Genomic DNA, 19,845 nt, shown 5'->3' with positions numbered 1-19,845 from the left:
CGGGGGAAGTAAGGGAGGACCTGGCCTGGTGGCTAGACAAGAGGAACTTCATAATAGGAGTGCCTCTACGCACTCCCCCTCCGGAGATGCTGCTGTTCTCAGACACATCGACTGAGGGTTGGGGTGTACACCTGGAAGAATTGCTGGCTGCAGGAGTGTGGAACCATCACAACAAGCACCTTCACATCAACATCCTGGAACTCAAGGCTGCGTTCCTCGCACTCCAAGAGTTCCGGGAACGAGTGATGGGACACTCAGTGGTGCTGATGAGCGACAACACCATAGTAGTGGCATACGTCAACAAACGGGGGCCTAGTGTCCCTCCTGTTGCACCATTTGACGATGCAGGTGCACGAGTGGGCCGTAGCTCACTCGGTAGAGCTGTCAGCCAGATACATTCCAGGCAAGAGGAACGTAGTGGCAGACAAGCTCAGCCGCTGGAATCAGGTGATTGGAACCGAATGGTCTCTTCACCCAGACGTGGCGGAAAGGCTCTCCAACCTGTGGGGGTATCCAGTTGTGGATCTGTTCGCCACCCGGCACAACAGGAAACTCAAGCTTTTCTTCTCAGTCGTGCCGGAACCATGGGCAGCTGCAGAGGACGCGTTCCAGCATCCGTGGGACCTCCTAGTTTACGCTTTTCCCCCATTCTGCCTGATTCGCAAGGTGATCAGCAGAGTGCTGGTCACCTGCAATCTTCAGCTGATTCTGGTGGCACCCAAATGGCCTCAGGCTGTTTGGTATCCGGACCTGCTGGCTCTCCTCTCCGAGGCACTGCGAGAGATTCCCCCTTGGCACAACCTACTGTGCCAACCACACATGGAGTGGTACCACCAAGCAGTTCAGCCCGTGTGTCTTCACGGCTGGCAGTTATCCACCATCTCTTGCGAGCGAGAGGCTTTTCTCATTGAGCAGCAACAGAGATGGCAGGTTTCCTCAGACAGTCCTCTGCAGCAGTATACCAGGGAAAGTGGTCCATCTTCTGTGGTTGGTGTCGTGGACGGGGTCTCTCTCCACTCAGAGCCACTCTTCAGCAGGTAGCAGATTTCCTCGTCTTTCTTCGCCGAGAGAAGCTCCTCTCCATCTCCACAGTTAAAGGCTACAGAGCTCCCCTGGCCGTAGTCCTTAAACTGCGAGGAGTCGACATTTCCACTTCAATGGAAATATTACTCCTAATGAAGAGCTTCGAGAGGTCTTGCCCACCCAGGGAACTCAGGCCCCCAGGGTGGGATGTAACTCTCGTATGTTTCTAAAGGCAGACGAAACTCTAGGTTTATTAAATTAACTGTGTTGAATATGCAATGGAATGTTTAGTATTTCAATAGATTTGAAGCTCCCTTTAACAAAGCATTTCTTTTCCCTGTTCTATCTGATATTTTGTTTAGGACGTTCTTGTTTTCTCCATAGGGTCATGGGTGCTGTCCAATGCTTTATTCAGTTGATGACACAGGAAAGTTAACTTTTATTAGCAAGCTTGATGTTGCACAGAAGAAGGAAACTGGAAGCTTAAGGTAAGTTTTATTTCTATTCTCAGAAGCATTGATAAATGAAACATTGAATGAACGAGTGAGAGGGTATGAAAAGTGAGAGGATTTTTTTTTTAAATGAGAGATGTGTTATTGCCATTAGTTAATCTTGAAACCCCATTGAAAAATTGATAAGAAGATATGAAAAGTTTGTTATATTGTTGGGTAAACGGTTCAGCATTTTCTACAAATTTTCAAGTTTCCATTTTTATATAAAAAAAAACTAGAGTAGCAAGTCCTTTGAGATTCAGCTTGAAGAGTTTTCCTTTTAATTGGAATGAGCAGGTTAGCCTTGCCATTTTTATTTACTGAAATCAAATTAAAGGTCAGTCTATGTTTACACATGCTGAATAAAATTCTTTTGATTATTTTGCAGTCTGTGAGTTTTCTTGAATCAAATAATTACTTACCTATTTCTTAACTTGACTCTTTTCTGTGTATCTTAGTTAAATTTATTGTTTTTGGTGTAGATGATGTTTAATGAGCCCTGGTATTTATCTAGATTGAATTTATAAGTCTTAAAAAAAATCCCAAATGTGGTCTGTGTACTCAAATTGTCCTGTGATGGTTTTTATTTTCTTGTGATGTCTCTGTATTATTTGTTTCTGTTGTTCATTGTCCAGATGTAGTAGAGCATTTGTGTTGTATATATGAAGAGGATGAAAATGTTAATTTAATTTTTGTGCTAAAAGGGTGTTCCTTTCTGATGAACCTGTCACCTATTTAAGATAGTACCTATTTAAGATAGTAAGTCATTCAGTTTTTAGCTGCAGACAATTGAGGCGTGTCGTGTGAAAGCAGTCTAACCCTCAAAAATGGGGGGTTGGAGTTATAGGCGGGAAACTATTGTGAGGTTCACTTATCTTGTATTGATGTCGGAAAAGGCAAGAGCAAGCATCCTACTGGGTGTACTAAGGTCGAAAATGGTTTGTTTTGGTCCAACACGTGATGCAGACAAACTTTAAATCGGGCACAAAAGTGTTCTAACTCGGGAGGGTGCCAGGGCCAATAAGATCAAAGTATTCTACTGCGCCCCTCTGCTTGGCCAATTAGAGCATGCCTCAAGTGTTGTGGTCTGCCACACGGCCACAGACTTTTCTCATGGACTTTAAACCAGAGTACACACAAGTTTTCATTTTAATTTTTACTGTATTTTCGGTGCTTTGTCTCGCATTTTCACCCAGTATGAGTTCTGCCAAGGAGGTCGATAACCCTGCTACTGTGGAGAGTAGCGGATGTGAGAGTGAGGATGATATTTAGAGCCAGGAACCACTTATAAAGCGTGTTAAGTGATCCAAGTCAGTGGAAAAACATTACTCAATGGAAGTGTAGTAGTGGGGAGGCCTATCACATGGAAGCTAGGGCACTAGGGCTCCATTGTATGAGCCCCAAGAAGTGTTACAATGTGGTAGTTGCTGAGAATGCCCAACTTTTATTTAATATTTTGTTCATGAAACTTACCTGTCAGATATATATATAGCTGTATTCTCTGAAGTCTGACAGAATTTCTAAAACTTACACACGTAGTGGGAGATAGGTGGTTAGTACCCATTCCCGCCGCTGGGAGGCGGGTATCAGGAACCATTCCCATTTTCTATCAGATTTTCTCTGTCGCCGGTATTGTAAACACCTGTTTGCAATACCTCCGTCTCAGGATTTTGGAAAACTACTTGGCTATTTGAGTATCCTATTGACTTTTGGTTTTTTGACTTTGGATCGGAAGCTAGGCACACGTTGATTGTGGATTGTTTTGGATTTTGGCTTGGTTTTTTCCTTTAATAAGATGTCTGGGTCTAGTTCGGCTAGCGCCAGGGTGTGTAGTAAGGATGAATGTAAGGTGAGGCTACCGAAGGCTTCGGTGGACCCTCCCACAGTATGCAAGAGTTGCAGGGGACAAATGTGTGCATATGATTTTCGCTGCATGGAGTGTGAAAGTTTGACTGATTCACAATGGAAGGCTTATGAATCCTACGTTCGAAAGTTGGAGCGTGATAGGATCAGGAGGTCTTCCTCCAGGAGCAAGTCGGATAGCAGACAGGGCAGTAATGTTTCTCCTTCTAACCCTCCTGTAGAGTTTGCAACTCCTAACCCCGTAGTGTTGCCTTCAGGCCCTCAGGTGGTGTCTGCGGAGGGTAATGCCCTTTCTGTTATTTTGGATTCGTTACGGAATCTAGAATCCAAAGTGCTTGCTTTAGAAAATAGGCAAAGTGAAGTGAAGTGCAGTGATAGTGCCCCTAGTGAAGTGGAGGGGGCGTCAGATCGGCCCTATAGCGCCTCTAGGCTGAGACCTCTGCTGGACTCCCAGGACTCAGGGAGAGGGCATGTCGAAGGCCGAAGGAGGGTTTCGGGGATCCCCCACCGATCTGACGTCCCTTCATCAGTTCCTGTAGACGCTTCCCAGGCTGCTAAGGAGCGTGCTCGTGCACGTCTTCTTAAGGATTGTTTTTCGTCTTCAGACGCGTCCTCCCTGCGCAAGGGGTGGGAATCTCGTTCGGATTCGCGGCCTTTGAAGAGGACCTTCCGAGAGCAGGACGCTTCACGTCATGTTCTGTCTGATTTGCAGTCTTCGCCGGAGATCTTCGCCGCTTTTCCGCCTCAGAAGAAGACTAAGACGTCATCCGACGATGAAGCCTTCGAGCGCCCCAGTCGCTCTAGATCCAGGGCAGTTCCTGTGAGAAGGAAGAAGGCGTCCCCTCGCCCCTCGTCTTCTCACAGGCACAGCTCTTCTCCTAAGAAGGAGCCTTCTCAGACAGAAATCATCCTCGCTATGCAGCAACAGCTTGCTGCTTTGCTTAAGCAGAAGGAGGCAGTTCCACGACGTAGGAAGGATGACAGACTGCCGATTAAGAGGACCAGACAGTCTCCCTCGCCTTCTCCTTGTTCTTCTCCGTCTCCTGGGTTGTCGCCCTCTAGACTTCGTTCTACTCCCCAGTGTTCTTCTAGAGGTGACAGTAAACATCGTCTGGCACATTCTCCCTTGGAGAGAGAGCAACATAATCGCTTTCGGGGCAAGGATTGCTTTCCTGCTCCTTTGGACGCTCCCCTCTCTTCTCTGCGGGACGCTCGGTGTTCCGATCTTGACGCTTTTGTTGATGAGGACGTTGCCCCTGTTAGACAGGCTTCAGTGCCAGTTGCTTCACGCAGTAAGGAGCGTGCTTCTTGTCTTTCTGCTGCGCTTCGATCTGCTCGTTTCAACGCCCAACGTGAAGTTTGTTTTGGTGCTCGTCAAGACACGGGGCGTGATGCTTCGCTGGACACTCGGAGGGACACTGCACGGGACGCTCGTAGGGACGCTTCGCTGGACGCTCATAGGGACGCTGACACGGAGGTTCGTCGACGCTCGGACGCTTTTCCCGATGCTGTTATTGACGCTTCTCTACATCGAGCAACACCGCGTTCGTCTTCACCACAAACAGTAGTCGATTTGGTTCCTGATCCTGCTGCAGTGAAAGGCTCTGTATCTAGTGCGTTGCCCTCTTCTTCTCGACACCGTTCTACAATGAGACTCGGGTCTAAAGGTCTTTTGCCCCCTTCCTTCGGTGGTGCAGTCTGGTAAGGAAGAAGGGGAGTTAAGCTGTTCTTCTGAGGATGTTGATGAAGAGCAACCTTCTACGTCTGCTTCGTCAGATTATCAAGTCCTGGCTCATCTTCTCCGTGATTCATTCGGCGATACCTTTCTACCCTCTGCTCCTCCTCCTCCTCCCTCGCAATTTTCGTCTTCGAAAGCCAGTAAGACTTCCGGTTTTGTCAAGATGAAGACATCCCTGTCTACCAAGAGAGGTTTCCGTAAAGTCAACGCTTGGATGGAGTCAAGGAAAGCGCAAGGGAGGAGCACCTTTGCCCTGCCTCCGTCTAGACTTAGCGGTAAGGCAGGGATGTGGTACGAAACGGGTGAAGACGTGGGCCTGAAGGTTCCTGCATCGCCTCAAGGGGATTTTGCCAGCATCGTGGATGCTCCTAGAAGGTCACTCCTTGCTTCGGCAAAAGTGTCATGGACGACTTCAGAGCTTGACCACCATTTGAAGGGCCTCTTCCGTTCTTTGGAAGTCTTCAACTTCTTAGACTGGTGTTTGGGCGTGCTTGACAACCAGTCTCGTAAACCAGATTCTATTAGCCTCGGGGAGCTGTCCAGTGTATTGTCATGCATGGACAAGGCCGTCAGAGATGGCTCGGATGAGTTAGCCTCTCATTTTTGCGCAGGGGTGTTGAAAAAGAGAGCACTATTTTGCAATTTTGCAGCTAAGTCTGTCTCTCCCTCGCAGAAGGCAGAACTGTTGTTTGCTCCCTTTTTGAGCCATCTCTTCCCCCAGGCTATGGTAAAGGATCTGGCTGTCAGTTTATAAGAAAAGGCCACGCAAGATCTTTTTGCACAATTGTCACGACGTACTGCTGGTCCTTCGACGTCTTCAGGAAGTCAATCTCTTAAAAGGCAAAAGCCCTTTCGTGGAGGAACATCTGCTAGATCTTCCCCCCGAGGAAGAAGTCTTCCTAGAGGAAGAGCCCCTGCTAAGTCTAGGGGCAAGAAATGAGAGATCCGTCCTTCAGTCGCCGGTAGGAGCCAGGCTACGGTTGTTCGTGGAAGCCTGGAGAGAGAGAGAGAGGCGGACACCTGGTCTCTCAACATCCTAGAGAAAGGATACAAGATCCCTTTCGTTAAGCCGCCCCCGCTATGTACAACTCCCAGGGACTTGTCTCCGTCGTATCATCAGGAGAAGCGACGGATACTTTTCAATCTGCTCGAGCAGATGCTCGAGAAGGGAGCAGTGGAACAGGTCTTAGACCTGGAATCACCAGGATTTAACAACAGATTGTTCCTGGTTCCAAAACAGTCGGGAGGTTGGCGGCCGGTATTGGATGTAAGTCGTCTGAACCTCTTTTGTGGAGAAGCAGAGGTTCAAGATGGAGACACCTCAGTCAGTTCTTGGGGCCTTAAGACCTGGAGATTGGATGGTATCACTCGACCTTCAGGACGCTTATTTCTACGTCCCGATACATCCCCAATCAATGAAGTACCTTCGGTTCGTCCTGAAAGGGAAGGTATTTCAGTTCAGGGCTCTTTGTTTTGGACTGAGTACGGCCCCGTTTGTGTTCACCATCTTGATGAAGAATGTGGCGAGGTGGCTCCATCTCAACAACATCAGGATCTCTCTCTATCTGGACGACTGGCTCATACGAGCCTCTTCGCAAACCCGGTGCCTGGAGGACCTGCAAACGACCTTGACCTTAGCTACGTCCCTGGGACTATACTGGTAAACTTCGAAAAGTCACATCTGACCCCAACACAGTCCATCGTGTATCTGGGGATTCAGATGGATTCAGTGGCTTTTCGAGCTTTTCCGTCCCAGGAACGTCAGCAACAAGGCTTAGAGAAAGTATCAGCCTTTCTAGGGAAGGATTCATGCCTGTCGGACAGCTGGACAGACAAGAACAACCTCGACATGATTTTGACTATCTCAGAAGAGGCAAAGAGCCATCTAAGATGGTGGCTCGATCCGTTGAAGCTGTCAGAGGGAATTTCCCTCAAGCTTCAGAACCCCGACCTAGTGTTGTTCTGCGACGCGTCTTCCACAGGATGGGGAGCAACACTAGGGGGGGAGGAAGTGTCAGGCACCTGGAGAGGGGAACAGGTAGCCTGGCATATCAACATAAAAGAGCTGGCAGCGATCCAGTTGGCGCTCCAGTTCTTTCAAGACAAAGTCTCCCGTCGCGTAGTCCAGGTCAACTCGGACAACACCACAGCCCTGGCATACTTAAAGAAGCAAGGAGGAATGCACTCTCGCTCCCTGTTCGCTATGAAGGGGATTCTCTCATGGGCGAAAGCAAGAGAAGTCACGATCCTCACAAGGTTCATCGCCGGAGTCGAGAACGTACGTGCGGACCTCCTCAGTCGGCAAGGACAACTGCTGCCGACGGAGTGGACCCTCCACCAGGAGGTATGCCAGGAGCTGTGGAGTCTTTGGGGATGTCCTCTAGTGGACATTTTTGTTACATCGAGGACAACGAGACTTCCTCTCTATTGCTCCCCTGTTCTGGATCCAGGAGCAGTGGCAATAGACTCCCTGCTTTGGGATTGGACGGGCCTGGACCTCTACGCATTTCCCCTGTTCAAGATACTGGGAGAAGTGCTGAGAAAATTTGCAGCTTCAGAAGGGACGAGGTTAACGTTGATTGCCCCCTTTTGGCCCGCAGCAGACTGGTTCACAGAGGTAATGTCCTTCCTGGTAGACTTTCCGAGATCGCTTCCGTCGAGGAGAGATCTACTCAAACGGCCCCACTTCGAGAGGTACCACAAAAACCTCTCTGCTCTGAGTCTGACCGCGTTCAGACTATCCAGAAGTTAGCCAGAGCGAGAGGTTTTTCAAAACCTGTGGCGAAAGCTATCGCCACCTCAAGAAGGCCTTCATCGATCGCTGTGTACCAATCGAAGTGGGCAGCTTTTAGGAGCTGGTGTAAGAAGAAGGGCATTTCCTCTACCACGACCTCTGTTAGCCAGATCGCCGACTTTCTCCTTTATCTCAGACGAGATTTAAAGTTAGCAGTGCTGACAATTGAGGGCTACAGAAGCATTTTATCTGTAGTCTTTCGCCATAGGGGACTGGATCTAGTGAATAACAAAGATCTTCACGATCTCTTGAGATCTTTTGAGACTACCAAGGTGCCTCTCCATAAGTTGCCTTCCTGGAACTTAGACGTGGTCCTTAAGTTTTTGATGTCGGGTCGCTTTGAACCATTTCACGCTGCGTCTTTTCAAGACTTAACTAGAAAGACTATTTTCCTAACTGCTCTGGCGACGGTGAAGAGAGTTAGCGAAATACAAGCAATCAGTAAGCACGTCGGTTTCAAAGGGCATAATGCTGTCTGCTCTTTGGGGATGACGTTTCTGGCGAAAAACGAAAATCCCTCCAACCCTTGGCCTAAGTCTTTCGAGATTAAGGGTATGGCGGAGATCATTGGTCAAGAGCCAGAAAGAGTCCTGTGTCCTGTCAGGGCTCTAAGAACCTACCTGCGGAAAACGAAGAATTGTAGAGGTTCTTCTGAGAACTTATGGTGTTCAGTCAAGAGACCAGATATGCCTATGTCTAAAAATGCTCTGGCATTCTTCTTGAGGGACACCATAAAGGAGGCCCACTCTTCATGCAATGACAGTGACTTGAGGCTGTTAAAGGTGAACGCCCACGAGGTGAGGGCTATTTCGACCTCGGTAGCCTTCCAGAAAAACATGGCTCTCAATGACATTTTGAGTGCCACCTTTTGGCGGAGCAACTCAGTGTTCGCCTCGCACTACCTGCGGGAGGTGAGAACAACGTATGAGAACTGTTACTCTCTAGGGCCATACGTCGCCGCAGACACTATTTTGGGGGCAGGAAGTAGCACTCATCCTTTCCCATAGAAAAGGATAGGTGAGTTTTTAATCTTTGCATTGTTTTTTGGTTGTTGGGTCGGCCGCCGAATGCGGACTTCCCTTCCGTTAGCCTTTATATGTGGGAGTTATTTTGTTAGGCTAGCTTAGGTGGTGGTTTTGCTTCGTTGCCCTCATAAGTATGGTCATGGTCTAGTCACATTGTGGTCACGTCCCCGTTGACAGATCATCTAGAGCGCACCAACTACACAGGTCACCACCTTGCTGGTAACTCTAGTAAAGCAGAAGCAGGCTTGGGTGACAGTAATCACGAAGTCAGCTATGCTAACAGGTAAGGAACCAAGATGTCAATCATCTACATGTATATGTTTCCTAAAATCCTTTTCTGTCTCTCCCACCGCCAAAGGTGGGATTCAGCTATATATATATCTGACAGGTAAGTTTCATGAACAAAATGATATTGTTAAGATACAATAAAGTTTGTTCATACTTACCTGGCAGATATATATATTTAAAGTACCCACCCACCTCCCCTCAGGAGACAGTGGAGATAGAAAATCTGATAGAAAATGGGAATGGTTCCTGATACCCGCCTCCCAGCGGCGGGAATGGGTACTAACCACCTATCTCCCACTACGTGTGTCGTAAGTTTTAGAAATTCTGTCGGACTTCAGAGAATACAGCTATATATATATCTGCCAGGTAAGTATGAACAAACTTTATTGTATCTTAACAATATCATTTTCAATTTTAAAATTTTTATAAAATCAAGAATTAGGCACAGCAGCATAATTTTTTTGAAGAACACTTCTTCTATACACTCATTCAAAATTAACCTAAATTGGTGACATGCTGGGAAAAAAATATAGTGCTAAAATTTAACTTTAAATCATGACTTTCTGAGAAAAAAATATAGTGCGGGAGGAGGCGGTAAATAAAAAATTTGACCATAATCTCAAAATTTTTTAAATATATTAAAAACTCAATGGCATGAAAGATCTAGCCTAAATACTTGATTTGATGTATAATAGTAATAAATTGCACCACTTTATTCAGTAGTAATCAGTAATTAACTTCGACTGCTGGTTACTCAAAACTAAGGTCAGGTGGGTTAGACCACTTACGCACAACAAACCTCAATTCCCATGGCGCATTATTCAAACGCAAATCTTAATCAGGTATTGCCTGCAGATATTATTTTATGGATGTCCAAATTAAATATTTGGTAGCGCCTCAGCGGCGTGGTTGGTATGGTATTAGCGTCCCACCTCGGTGGTCGCTGGTTCGATTCTTGGCCATTCCATTGAGGAGTGAGAGATGTGTATTTCTGTTGATAGAAATTCACTCTCAACGTGGTTCGGAAGTCACGTAAAGCCGTTGGTCCCGTTGCTGAATAACCACTGATTCCATGCAAGGTAAAAACACCATACAAACAAACAAACAAATATTTGGTGGCATATGGTGTGCATGGGAATGTAGGATTCATCCCAGTTTTACCACTAAATATTATATTTAAACAATTAATATACTAAACTTTAAAACATTCATACAAACCAACAGACAAATTTTTCAGTCTTGCATCCTAGCCCTCAGTAGCTTTTGAATGATCAAGGTCATATTCTGAATAGGTTTGTTTAATTTTTAAGTGATTTGTTTTTATTGAGAAATAATAGTAACTATCTTAGCAATCTTCCTTGGAAACATGTTTCACCCGTTTAGAGGTTAGTAACTTCTAATACCTAACAAAATAAGGTATTATAGTGTTATGGTACTTTAATGAGAGGAAACAAAAATAGTCCTTTATTTGAAGGGGCTAGTATCTGGTCTTGCTCATTGGAAGTTGTCTGTGCCAAGCATACCCACAACGCTGAGGCCATTTAGGCTAAAACAGCTTGGAGAGATCAAAGTTCCTTCAAAGATGAAGTGGAAGGGTTTCCTGTCATTCTCTTTTGCTAGTATTTGTCCACCAGATTTTGCAGAGCTGGCTTTAAGAGCATGACTTGCTTGGGAGATGAAGTGAAGGGAAATTGTCTGTTGTAGAAAGTATTGTGGTGTGTCCCAGCCAGTCTGTGTGTAAGGTAGACCATGGGTGGGCCTGAATTATTTGAGCAAATTGAGTACAAGATTGAGATGAATAGTTATTTACATAGTAAAGCATCCCAGAGAAGAAACCAAGCATAGATCCACACACCCTGTAAAACTGGATCCATTTAATTTCCTTCCAACAAGAAACATTTCAAAGGTTTGTCCATTGTATGAACAAATGGAATACATGATTTTCAGTTTCTGTAAATATAAACAGAGGGTAGTGATTCTAGACTTTGTATTTTGCAGCAGCACTTTTAGTTGAATTGAATTGTTGAATATAGAATTTAGACCAAACAGGACAAGCTCTGGGGCCTATGAGGTCATTCAGCGCTGAAACGGAAATTGACAGTAAAGGTTTGAAAGGTGTAACAGGAGGAAATCTTCACAGTTGCACTGAATCAATTGTTAGGAGATGGTGGAAAGTAAGATGGAAGAAAGAGAATATGAAAGGAGGTACAGTAAGAGGAATAAAACAATTGCAGCTAGGGCTGAAGGCATACTGCGAAGAACCTCAAGTAATGCCTACAGTGAACCGCACAAGGTGCACTGACAGCATTCTCCTCCTACAGGGTGCTGCACTTTGAGTAAATATGATAATTCACAACAATACTGAGAGGTCAGTATGGTAAAATTATTCAACTGGCACTATCATATAAGCGTCAGTTTACCACTAGTAAGAGCACATTGACTTACTGAGTAGAGGAATGCTCCTAATTGCAAGAATCTCATTTGGTAGAATGATACTAAGTCTCTTCTGAGGAATTAATCTCTTCTTAGAAATGAATGTCTTTGCTGACTAATGACACCATACAGTGTTGCATATGTCGGATGACAACTTTCTATTTGTAAACATTTTTGAGTGTTAGGAACTTCTAAAATGTCATTTTGAAATGCACACTGATAAAGGCCAAAAATTAATAGAGCTACTAAAAGCATTGTGAAGTTATAGTACTTAATACAGACAGAGTAAAATGTAGTATAGCCACAATTTGGTTTGTGACGTTCAGGTTCTTTGTTCATTATTCATATCCAAACACTACAATCTTTTGTTAGTTTGGTTTAAATTTGGAAAAAGTGCAGTTGTAAAAGTAAATTCAGTAATTCCCCAATTTTGTGTGATTTGTACCATATTCATCTCCCTGTTTAAAGGCAGGCCTTATTGGACAGAACCAAGTAGAGTAATTTTTATTTTGAGCACCCATATAGCTAGTGATGATGTCAGTCACTCATTCCATTTAAAAACTTGTTTGTTTTTGTGTGTTGTGGTGTGATTGGAATAAGAGCTGATAATCTAACACTAAATGTAGCTTTGAAGTATGATACTAAATTTTATTTTGGATTGAATATTGTTTACAGAATGGAGTACAAATTTTGTCATTTTAAATTCCTTACCTTGAGAAGCTTTCAGATTATATGAATTAGAACCAGTGCTTGTTTTACATGTTCATATAATTGTTTTACATTATTGATGTTGGTATACATTTAACACTGTCTTATTTACAAAAGAAAATTTTTTGTTCAATGTATAGAGAAGTGAATCCAATTGAAAGGTAAGAGTGGGTAAGGAATGCTGTTGTGTAAGGGTTCTAGAGAAATACAGTTGGTCCCTTAATTTTTAAAGTTTTTTATGGAATGTATTAACGTGTATGTTTGTATTTCTGGCATTTTCTTGTACAAAGTAGAAGCATATCAAACATTAAAAACTATGGCAGCAGATCAACAAAATCCTGACTTTTAAATGTTTTCTTTTTACTTTGGAAATGACCAAAGCTTATAACTGAACTTATAACAAATTATAGCTGTAAATGCTAGAAAAACAAATACATAAATTCACACTACATGCTTGCTAAGAGAAAATATCAGGTTGATACTCCAAAGTATATTGTTTATTGTGGGGTTCTCAAGTTTATAAACTTAGTGTAAATTGACATTTGTATGTGTATGTTACAAAGACCTCATGTAGCTTGTAGTTTCTTTCGTCATTTAGGCTAGTAACCTTCAACGTTTATTACATAGTAGGTGGTATAAAATCAGTATGTGTAAGTCAGAGTTCTTATGCCTGGAGTACTAGTTTTTCTAACTTGTTCTATGTACAGTTAGCCTTACTGAAAACAGTACCTACTAAAAGTTTAGTTGCACTACAACACTGCTAGAACTAAGGTTTAAAAATTAATTTACTTACCTACAGTGTTAACAAACTTAATTTACCTAAGCTTATAAAGTTATTCTCTTCTGAATCATTTTTTGGTGTTTTATCTAAATCTATATGTTTTAAGAGGAAGCATTTTTAAAAATGTAAAAAGCCACAAGTTTAACCATTATTTTAAAGAAAACCGCAACCATTCTTTTGACATTCGACATCAGCTAAATTTGTCATTGGTTGAATTGCTGTCATGCAGTTTTAATGGTAATGACTAGATTTTTAATTAAAGTACGGGAAATTACTATTTGTCATTGAGAAAATTTTTTAATATAACTTGACCCTATATCGTTATGTATCCAGAGAGTTTAGATTACTTTTTTCACTTTACTAGACTTAAACTGTTATTTTTAAAACTTTATTCATTTGTGTCTGGTGTCACAGAGTACATGCATTGAACAACAGTAAGAAATGTATTTTTCCTGTTACAGAATTTCACAGTCATTCTGACTGAGCTAATCTCAAGTGTGTTTATTTAGGCGATAGGTCATACATTTTTCAGCTGACAAGTTGTTGCAGACTTTTTCATATAACCATTTCTCATATGTTCTCTTTCCTAGTATCATCACTGGAACCCTCTCTCTCGACATTGTTTCCAAAGAGACATTGTACCTTTGGAATTTCTCTGTTGTTTTCAAGCTCCTAATTTTCATCAGATCAGTTTGAATTTTCATTTGTAAAAGAAAACTTCAGTTTGAATTTTCATTTGTAAAAGAAAACTTCAGTTTGAATTTTCATTTGTAAAAGAAAACTATGTCCTTTAAGTAGTAGAAAAATGTTTACAATTTCTTCCCAGTGTTGGTTGATTATTTCTTGCTTTTAGTCTTATTCCTATCCCAGGACATGATCTGTATGATTGTGGGCAGCTGTAGTGTCATATTTTTCTAGAACTGATATTTCGTGCAATTTTGTATTTTAGCATTTAGACACAAGGAATGTATGTGATTTAATTTTCAGTTTCACAGGTTCATAATGTTTTTGTTTATAATTTACATTTTAATTTTCTATTCATTTTCATTATAACACTTATTTTTATCACTAAATATCATGATGTGAACTTGCTTTATAGGAAATTGCTGAACTAGATAAATTTAAAAAATTTCTTTAATTGTACTTCAGTTAATATAAATATAGCATTGGGTTGCTGTTCATCCTTACCCAACTCCAGACCCTTCCATGGTTTCAGGGGGGGGGGGGGGGGGTGGGGGGGGGGGTTCCTCATTTTATTTCCTAAATTTAAACATTTCCAGTCAAAAAGTTATTCAAAAAAAATTAAAGAATTTTTGTCTTGTAGGTAATTAGTCAAGTCCCATACCAAATGGAAGTTGGTCTCAAAGGAACCTCAGATTAGAAAAGGGTAATGTAAAAATTAAGTGTAAACTAAAGGATTTTTATGTTAAGACTATTGTAAAATTTTAGTCGTGGTAATCAAATCAACATGAAAAAAATTTGATTGACCTTGGTTTCTTCCTAATTAGCAGGTTTACATTGTTAGAAGTGATATATAACCTTCTTAAGAAAACTAATTAGACATTACAGAAAGTCCAAATGAGTAACCTTACCATTTTTTACTGCATAGTTGGTCGTCCATGGTGAAGATAGTACAGTGCACTGTATTTTACTTATGGTGTATAGCAAAGGTAGCAAAGTTGTATTAGTAAATAAGCCATGTTCTCACCTACTCACATTATGAGTATGACTGTTTTTTGTGTCAGTATGCTTATGAGGTATTTTATTCAAATTTTGTTGAGTAGATAATATTGATTCCAGTGCCCTATAGCTTTCTGCAGGTCTGTACAAGCATCTTACAGTGTTTATTAATGACCTGTAGATTGCTTTCATGGTACTTTGCTGTGGTCATTCATCGCAAGCTTAACCTAGTCTCTACTTTTCATATGTTCCATCTGGTCACTTAGTATCAAACCGTCCAACTTATTTAATATTACCTTAAGCCAGTGTCTTTATCTTTACAGTTATGGTAGGTATGGGATGTTTATGTTGGTGCTTTAAACTTAAAAGTTAAGGATGCCATAGATAATGTACCACATCTTACCATTTTGGATCTTGATGGTAACATAGTTAACCATGAAAGGTTTTGAACAGGTCTTATATTATGTAGTATTTTAGTCATATAGATTTTTTTTTTTCACTTTTGTCATCATTGTCAACTTTTTCCTCTTAAGGGTTAGATGTAAAATGAGCTCCCTCCATTCTTTTCTTGACTGGTCTTCTGCGTAAATCCCATCAGGTCTAGCTTTCATCTATTCCCTTCATGATGTCCTGAGCCTTCTTATAGGTCTTTTGTCTAACTGCTTTTCTAACCAAACACACCTTTGTTTCTCCAGCAGAGTAGTACAGGTTTTATGTACCTGTCACAATTCTTTGTTCTGTCAGCTGATGGGACATTGGTATTTACATTTAGTGTAACTATCAATGTTGTAGGTATGCTCTTTGTTTACAACCTTCTCATCAGCTGCTCTACTTCTCATCAGCTACTTTACAGTCTAGTGTGCTTCCAAGGTAACAAAATTGTTCTAGCTCTTCTAAGACCTGCACATACTTTATAAGAAGATTCATAACTTCTTTCTTCTCCATTTACATTAGTAATGCATTTCAGGCATCGGGAATCTCTTGCTCATGCATATCTTTTAATCTTGAGCACCTCATATGGCACCGTTTATTGTATTCAATACAAGAGTGCAGAGTTTACCCCCACTTCTTCTCTACAATAGTTATTTGGCCCTTTACATATTGTACTTTTTCTTTTGTCATATCCAGTCACCAGATCCTTTGTTTTGGTTTCTTTGAGTTTCAGTCCTCTCCTCTTCATTCTACTCTTTTACCTTTCAAACATTTCTGCCACCTCTTCCTTAGGTTCTGTTGATAGCTGTAGGTCATCTGCTTAAGGCAGTTTCAATTTACTCTTTGTACCTTCTTCCAATACTGTTGATAAACAGGAAAAGTTTTGGTGCTAATCCTTGATGAACACTACCATTTATCTCAGATTCTTAAGGTAAACCTGCCACTAATATTATTATAGATCTAGTGTCTTTCCACCTTAACACAACAATTTGTCATTTCCACCACTTCCCTGGCTGTTTCCACCATATCCACACTTTTTTATATAAATAATGTGATTATGATAGCGCAAAAACGAAATTTCATATTATTATTGTATTCAAATCGCGCTGTGCGCAAAACGGTTAAAGGTAACAAGTTACTTTTTTTTCGTTGTAATGTATACTAAATTGCTATCATTTTGGTATATAACACATTGTAAAACAATAAAAGCAACACAGAGAAAATATTATCACAAAATAATGCATGAATTAGTAACACGCGGACGTAAACAAATATTTTTTTCAAAAATTCACCATAAATCTAAATATTGTCCTAGAGACTTCCAATTTCTTTCAAAATGAAGACAAATGATTGAATATTACTATACTGTAAGAGTATTAGCTTACAAATGCAGTTTTTGACCATATCTGACGAGTTAAAGTTGACCGAATGTCGAATATTTTTTATATATATATGCAATTATTTCGGAAATAATGAAAAGATACAACCTTCAAATATTTTTCGTTTTATTCTACATGAAATTGTGCACATTTTCATATATAAAACTCTATGAAATGCCTAATATGAAACGGAGCAAATATTCCGAGAATGGGACGTACGCATTTCGGAGATTTGTGGCGGAGAATCGGCGTGCGGAGGGAAGGAAAGTTTTTTTTTTAAATTCACCATAAATCTAAATATTGTGCTAGAGACTTCGAATTTGTTTCAAGATGAAGATAAATGATTGAATATTACTAGACTGTAAGAGCTTTAGCTTACAATTTTTCGACCATTTCGGTTGAGTCAAATTTGACCGAACGTGGTTTTTTTTTCTATTTATCGTGATTTATATGCAAATATTTCAAAAATGAGAAAAGCTACAACCTTCAATTATTTTTTGTTGTATTCTACATGAAATTGCACACCCTTTCATATATAAAAACTTATGTAAGGCTTAATTTAAAATGGTGCAAACATTACCACAATCGCACATATGATTTTTTCGGAAGAGTTACCGCTCGGACGTAAAGAAAATGTTATTTTTTTCATAAATTCACCATAAATCGAAATATTGTGCTAGAGACTTCCAATTTGTTGCAAAATGAAGGTAAATACTTGAATATTACTAGAATATAAGCGTTTTAGCTTACAATTGCGTTTTTCGACCATTTCGGTAGAGTCAAAGTTGACCGAAGGTTGAAAATTTGTCACTTATTTTTTATATGAAAATATTTCAAAATTGATAAAAGATACAACCATGGGTATTTTTTAGTTGTATTGTGCATGAAATTGCGCACATTTTCATATATAAAACTTTATGTAACGGCTAATTTAAAATGGTGCAAACATTACCACAATCGCATGTATGATTTTTTTCGGAAGAGTTACCGCACGGACGTAAGGAAAAAGTTTTTTTATAAATTCACCATAAATCAAAATATTGTGCTAGAGACTTCCAATTAGTTGGAAAATTAAGGTAAATGATTGAATATTACTAAAATATAAGAGTTTTAGCTTACAGTTACGTTTTTCGACCATTTCGGTAGTCAAAGTTGACCGAAGGTTGAAATTTTGGCACTTATCGTTATTTATATGAAAATATCTCAAAACTGATAAAAGCTACAATCATGAGTATTTTTTTGTTGTATTCTACATAAGAATGCGCACATTTTTATATATAATACTCCATGTAACGGCTAATTTAAAATGGTACAAAAATTATTTCAAAGTGACGAAATAATTTCCGAGATGTGTCACAGATACTTTTTAGTGCGGCAAGAAAGAAATTCGCGCTTGCGCGCCTGCGTAACGATTGTAAACAAAACAACACCTTGATCCGTGAACTCCCAGCATCTCCCAAGGCGCGTGATTCAAGAGTTTTCGGCTGGTAGGCCTAAAAGTATTTTTCGCGAATTTAAAAAAAAAAAAAACTTTTGTATGTCGACGTAAAATACGTCCAGTCGGTACCCAAGAGACAAAAAATGTCGACGTAAAATACGTCCAGTCGGCGTTTAAGGGTTAATCTTGTTACAAGTACTTTATGCCCTTACTGGCAAACATAACCCACCCATTTTCTTTGGGCTTGGGAAAGACTGTCGATTGATTATTTTGATGAGGATGGAAAAGCAGAAAACTCGCATGATATTCAATGTCATACCATGAGAAGGGGTCCTGCATTAGATATTCTATCCAGACCCCTACATTACATATTCTACCCAGTCTTAGAACGATCCTGTTTCCTGTTCTGGTTGTATCACAGTGGTACCACAGGCGACACCTAGATGAACCTTTAGGAATTTATCTCCAAAAAATGTTCACATTTTATCAAATAAAGTTTTGTCATTGAATTTAAAATAAAAATTTCCAAGGTACCCCATGGGGAGGGTTTCTAAAATGGCCCCCCTTAGGACTATGAAAAGTTTTCAGGGGGCCACATAAAATATTTTATAGGTCAGATAGGTATACTTGAATTTCATGTTTTGTGTTTTTCACCGAGAATAGAAAATTTACCTGGTCTTTTTAAGGGAAAATAATCTTGACCCCCAAGTTCTGGTAAATCATAGCTCTCAATAGCAAAGGATTGAAGCTGTTCTGGATGAACTTAGGGACATTGGAAGTTATTCCCCTTTAATTTGGCATTTACATGCAGCAGCTGTTCCATATGTCAACTTTTTGATGATGGTTTTCAAGCTTGCTTTTCTGACCCAATCCAAGTTACAGTCCCCTACTGGTTTGTGGATTTATTTATATCGCCCAACGAGAAAAACATACCAAATTTGTAACGAATTTGTATTTTTCATAACTAACAAACCTGAGGTCTTAACATTAGGATTTACTAGCGCCAAGCTGGAAACCGGTAGAATTAAAATTACACTTGTGAGATCCAGGGACTAATGGCATCTATACCAGGTCACGGGGCATGTATACCCAGAATGCCCACGGCTACCTGTGACCCATCAGTTATATTTCTAACCCAGGTTAGACTGCTAGAGGGGTGGTTCGAGGTGGGCCTTTAACTGTTAAGACCTCAGGTTTGTTAGTTATGAAAAATACAAATTAGTTACAAATTTGGTATTTGTTCATACACGAAACAAACCTTCGGTCTTAACATTAGGATAGACTTACTATTGGAGGGAGGTAAGTCTCTACAACTGACTGGGAGTTTGCCACCTTATCCATTTCCGAATATATAGGGAAATTCTAAGAGAATGGACAATGAACCTAGGACCAAAGATATAAGCGGATCTATTGGTTTCCTCCCACTGGGTGTAGATACCATTCTACTGTTTACTCTTGTCCCTTGCGACTGGATCCACCTTCACCCCTCTTTTCCTTATTATCCAGAGGGGTGTGTTGCTACTGAAAAGTATATCATCAGCTAAGATAGCTTCACAGTATGGCTGACCATCTCACCTGCATCTAGTCCGTTCCAGCACATGACGGTACTCTCCTTCATATTGCCCGTAGTTAAAGGAGTAGGAAGAAAGTAGTAAAGAAAAAAGACCAGTCATCCCATTCATTCTACTTTCATACCTTCATCTTAGACTAGACGCAAACTGACCCGCCAGGGGCACTGGATGAACTATATCACTTGTTGGGCGCCGCCACCA

General features: G+C 41.0%; 1 protein-coding gene across 1 annotated transcript in view; it reads left to right on the top strand.

The window, feature by feature from the left end:
* LOC135222982 (actin-related protein 2/3 complex subunit 1A-like) overlaps positions 1–19,845 on the top strand; it is a 174,884-nt gene that overhangs the window by 133,766 nt on the left and 21,273 nt on the right. Inside the window, exon 8 of the mRNA XM_064261485.1 lies at positions 1,408–1,511. Coding sequence (XP_064117555.1) covers positions 1,408–1,511 — 104 coding nt within the window. The remainder of the gene's footprint in view (positions 1–1,407; positions 1,512–19,845) is intronic.

Source organism: Macrobrachium nipponense, chromosome 20 (genome assembly GCF_015104395.2).
Source record: "Macrobrachium nipponense isolate FS-2020 chromosome 20, ASM1510439v2, whole genome shotgun sequence".
In the NCBI taxonomy this organism is placed as follows: Eukaryota; Metazoa; Arthropoda; class Malacostraca; order Decapoda; family Palaemonidae; genus Macrobrachium; species Macrobrachium nipponense.
This window is presented reverse-complemented; position numbering and strand designations above follow the sequence as displayed.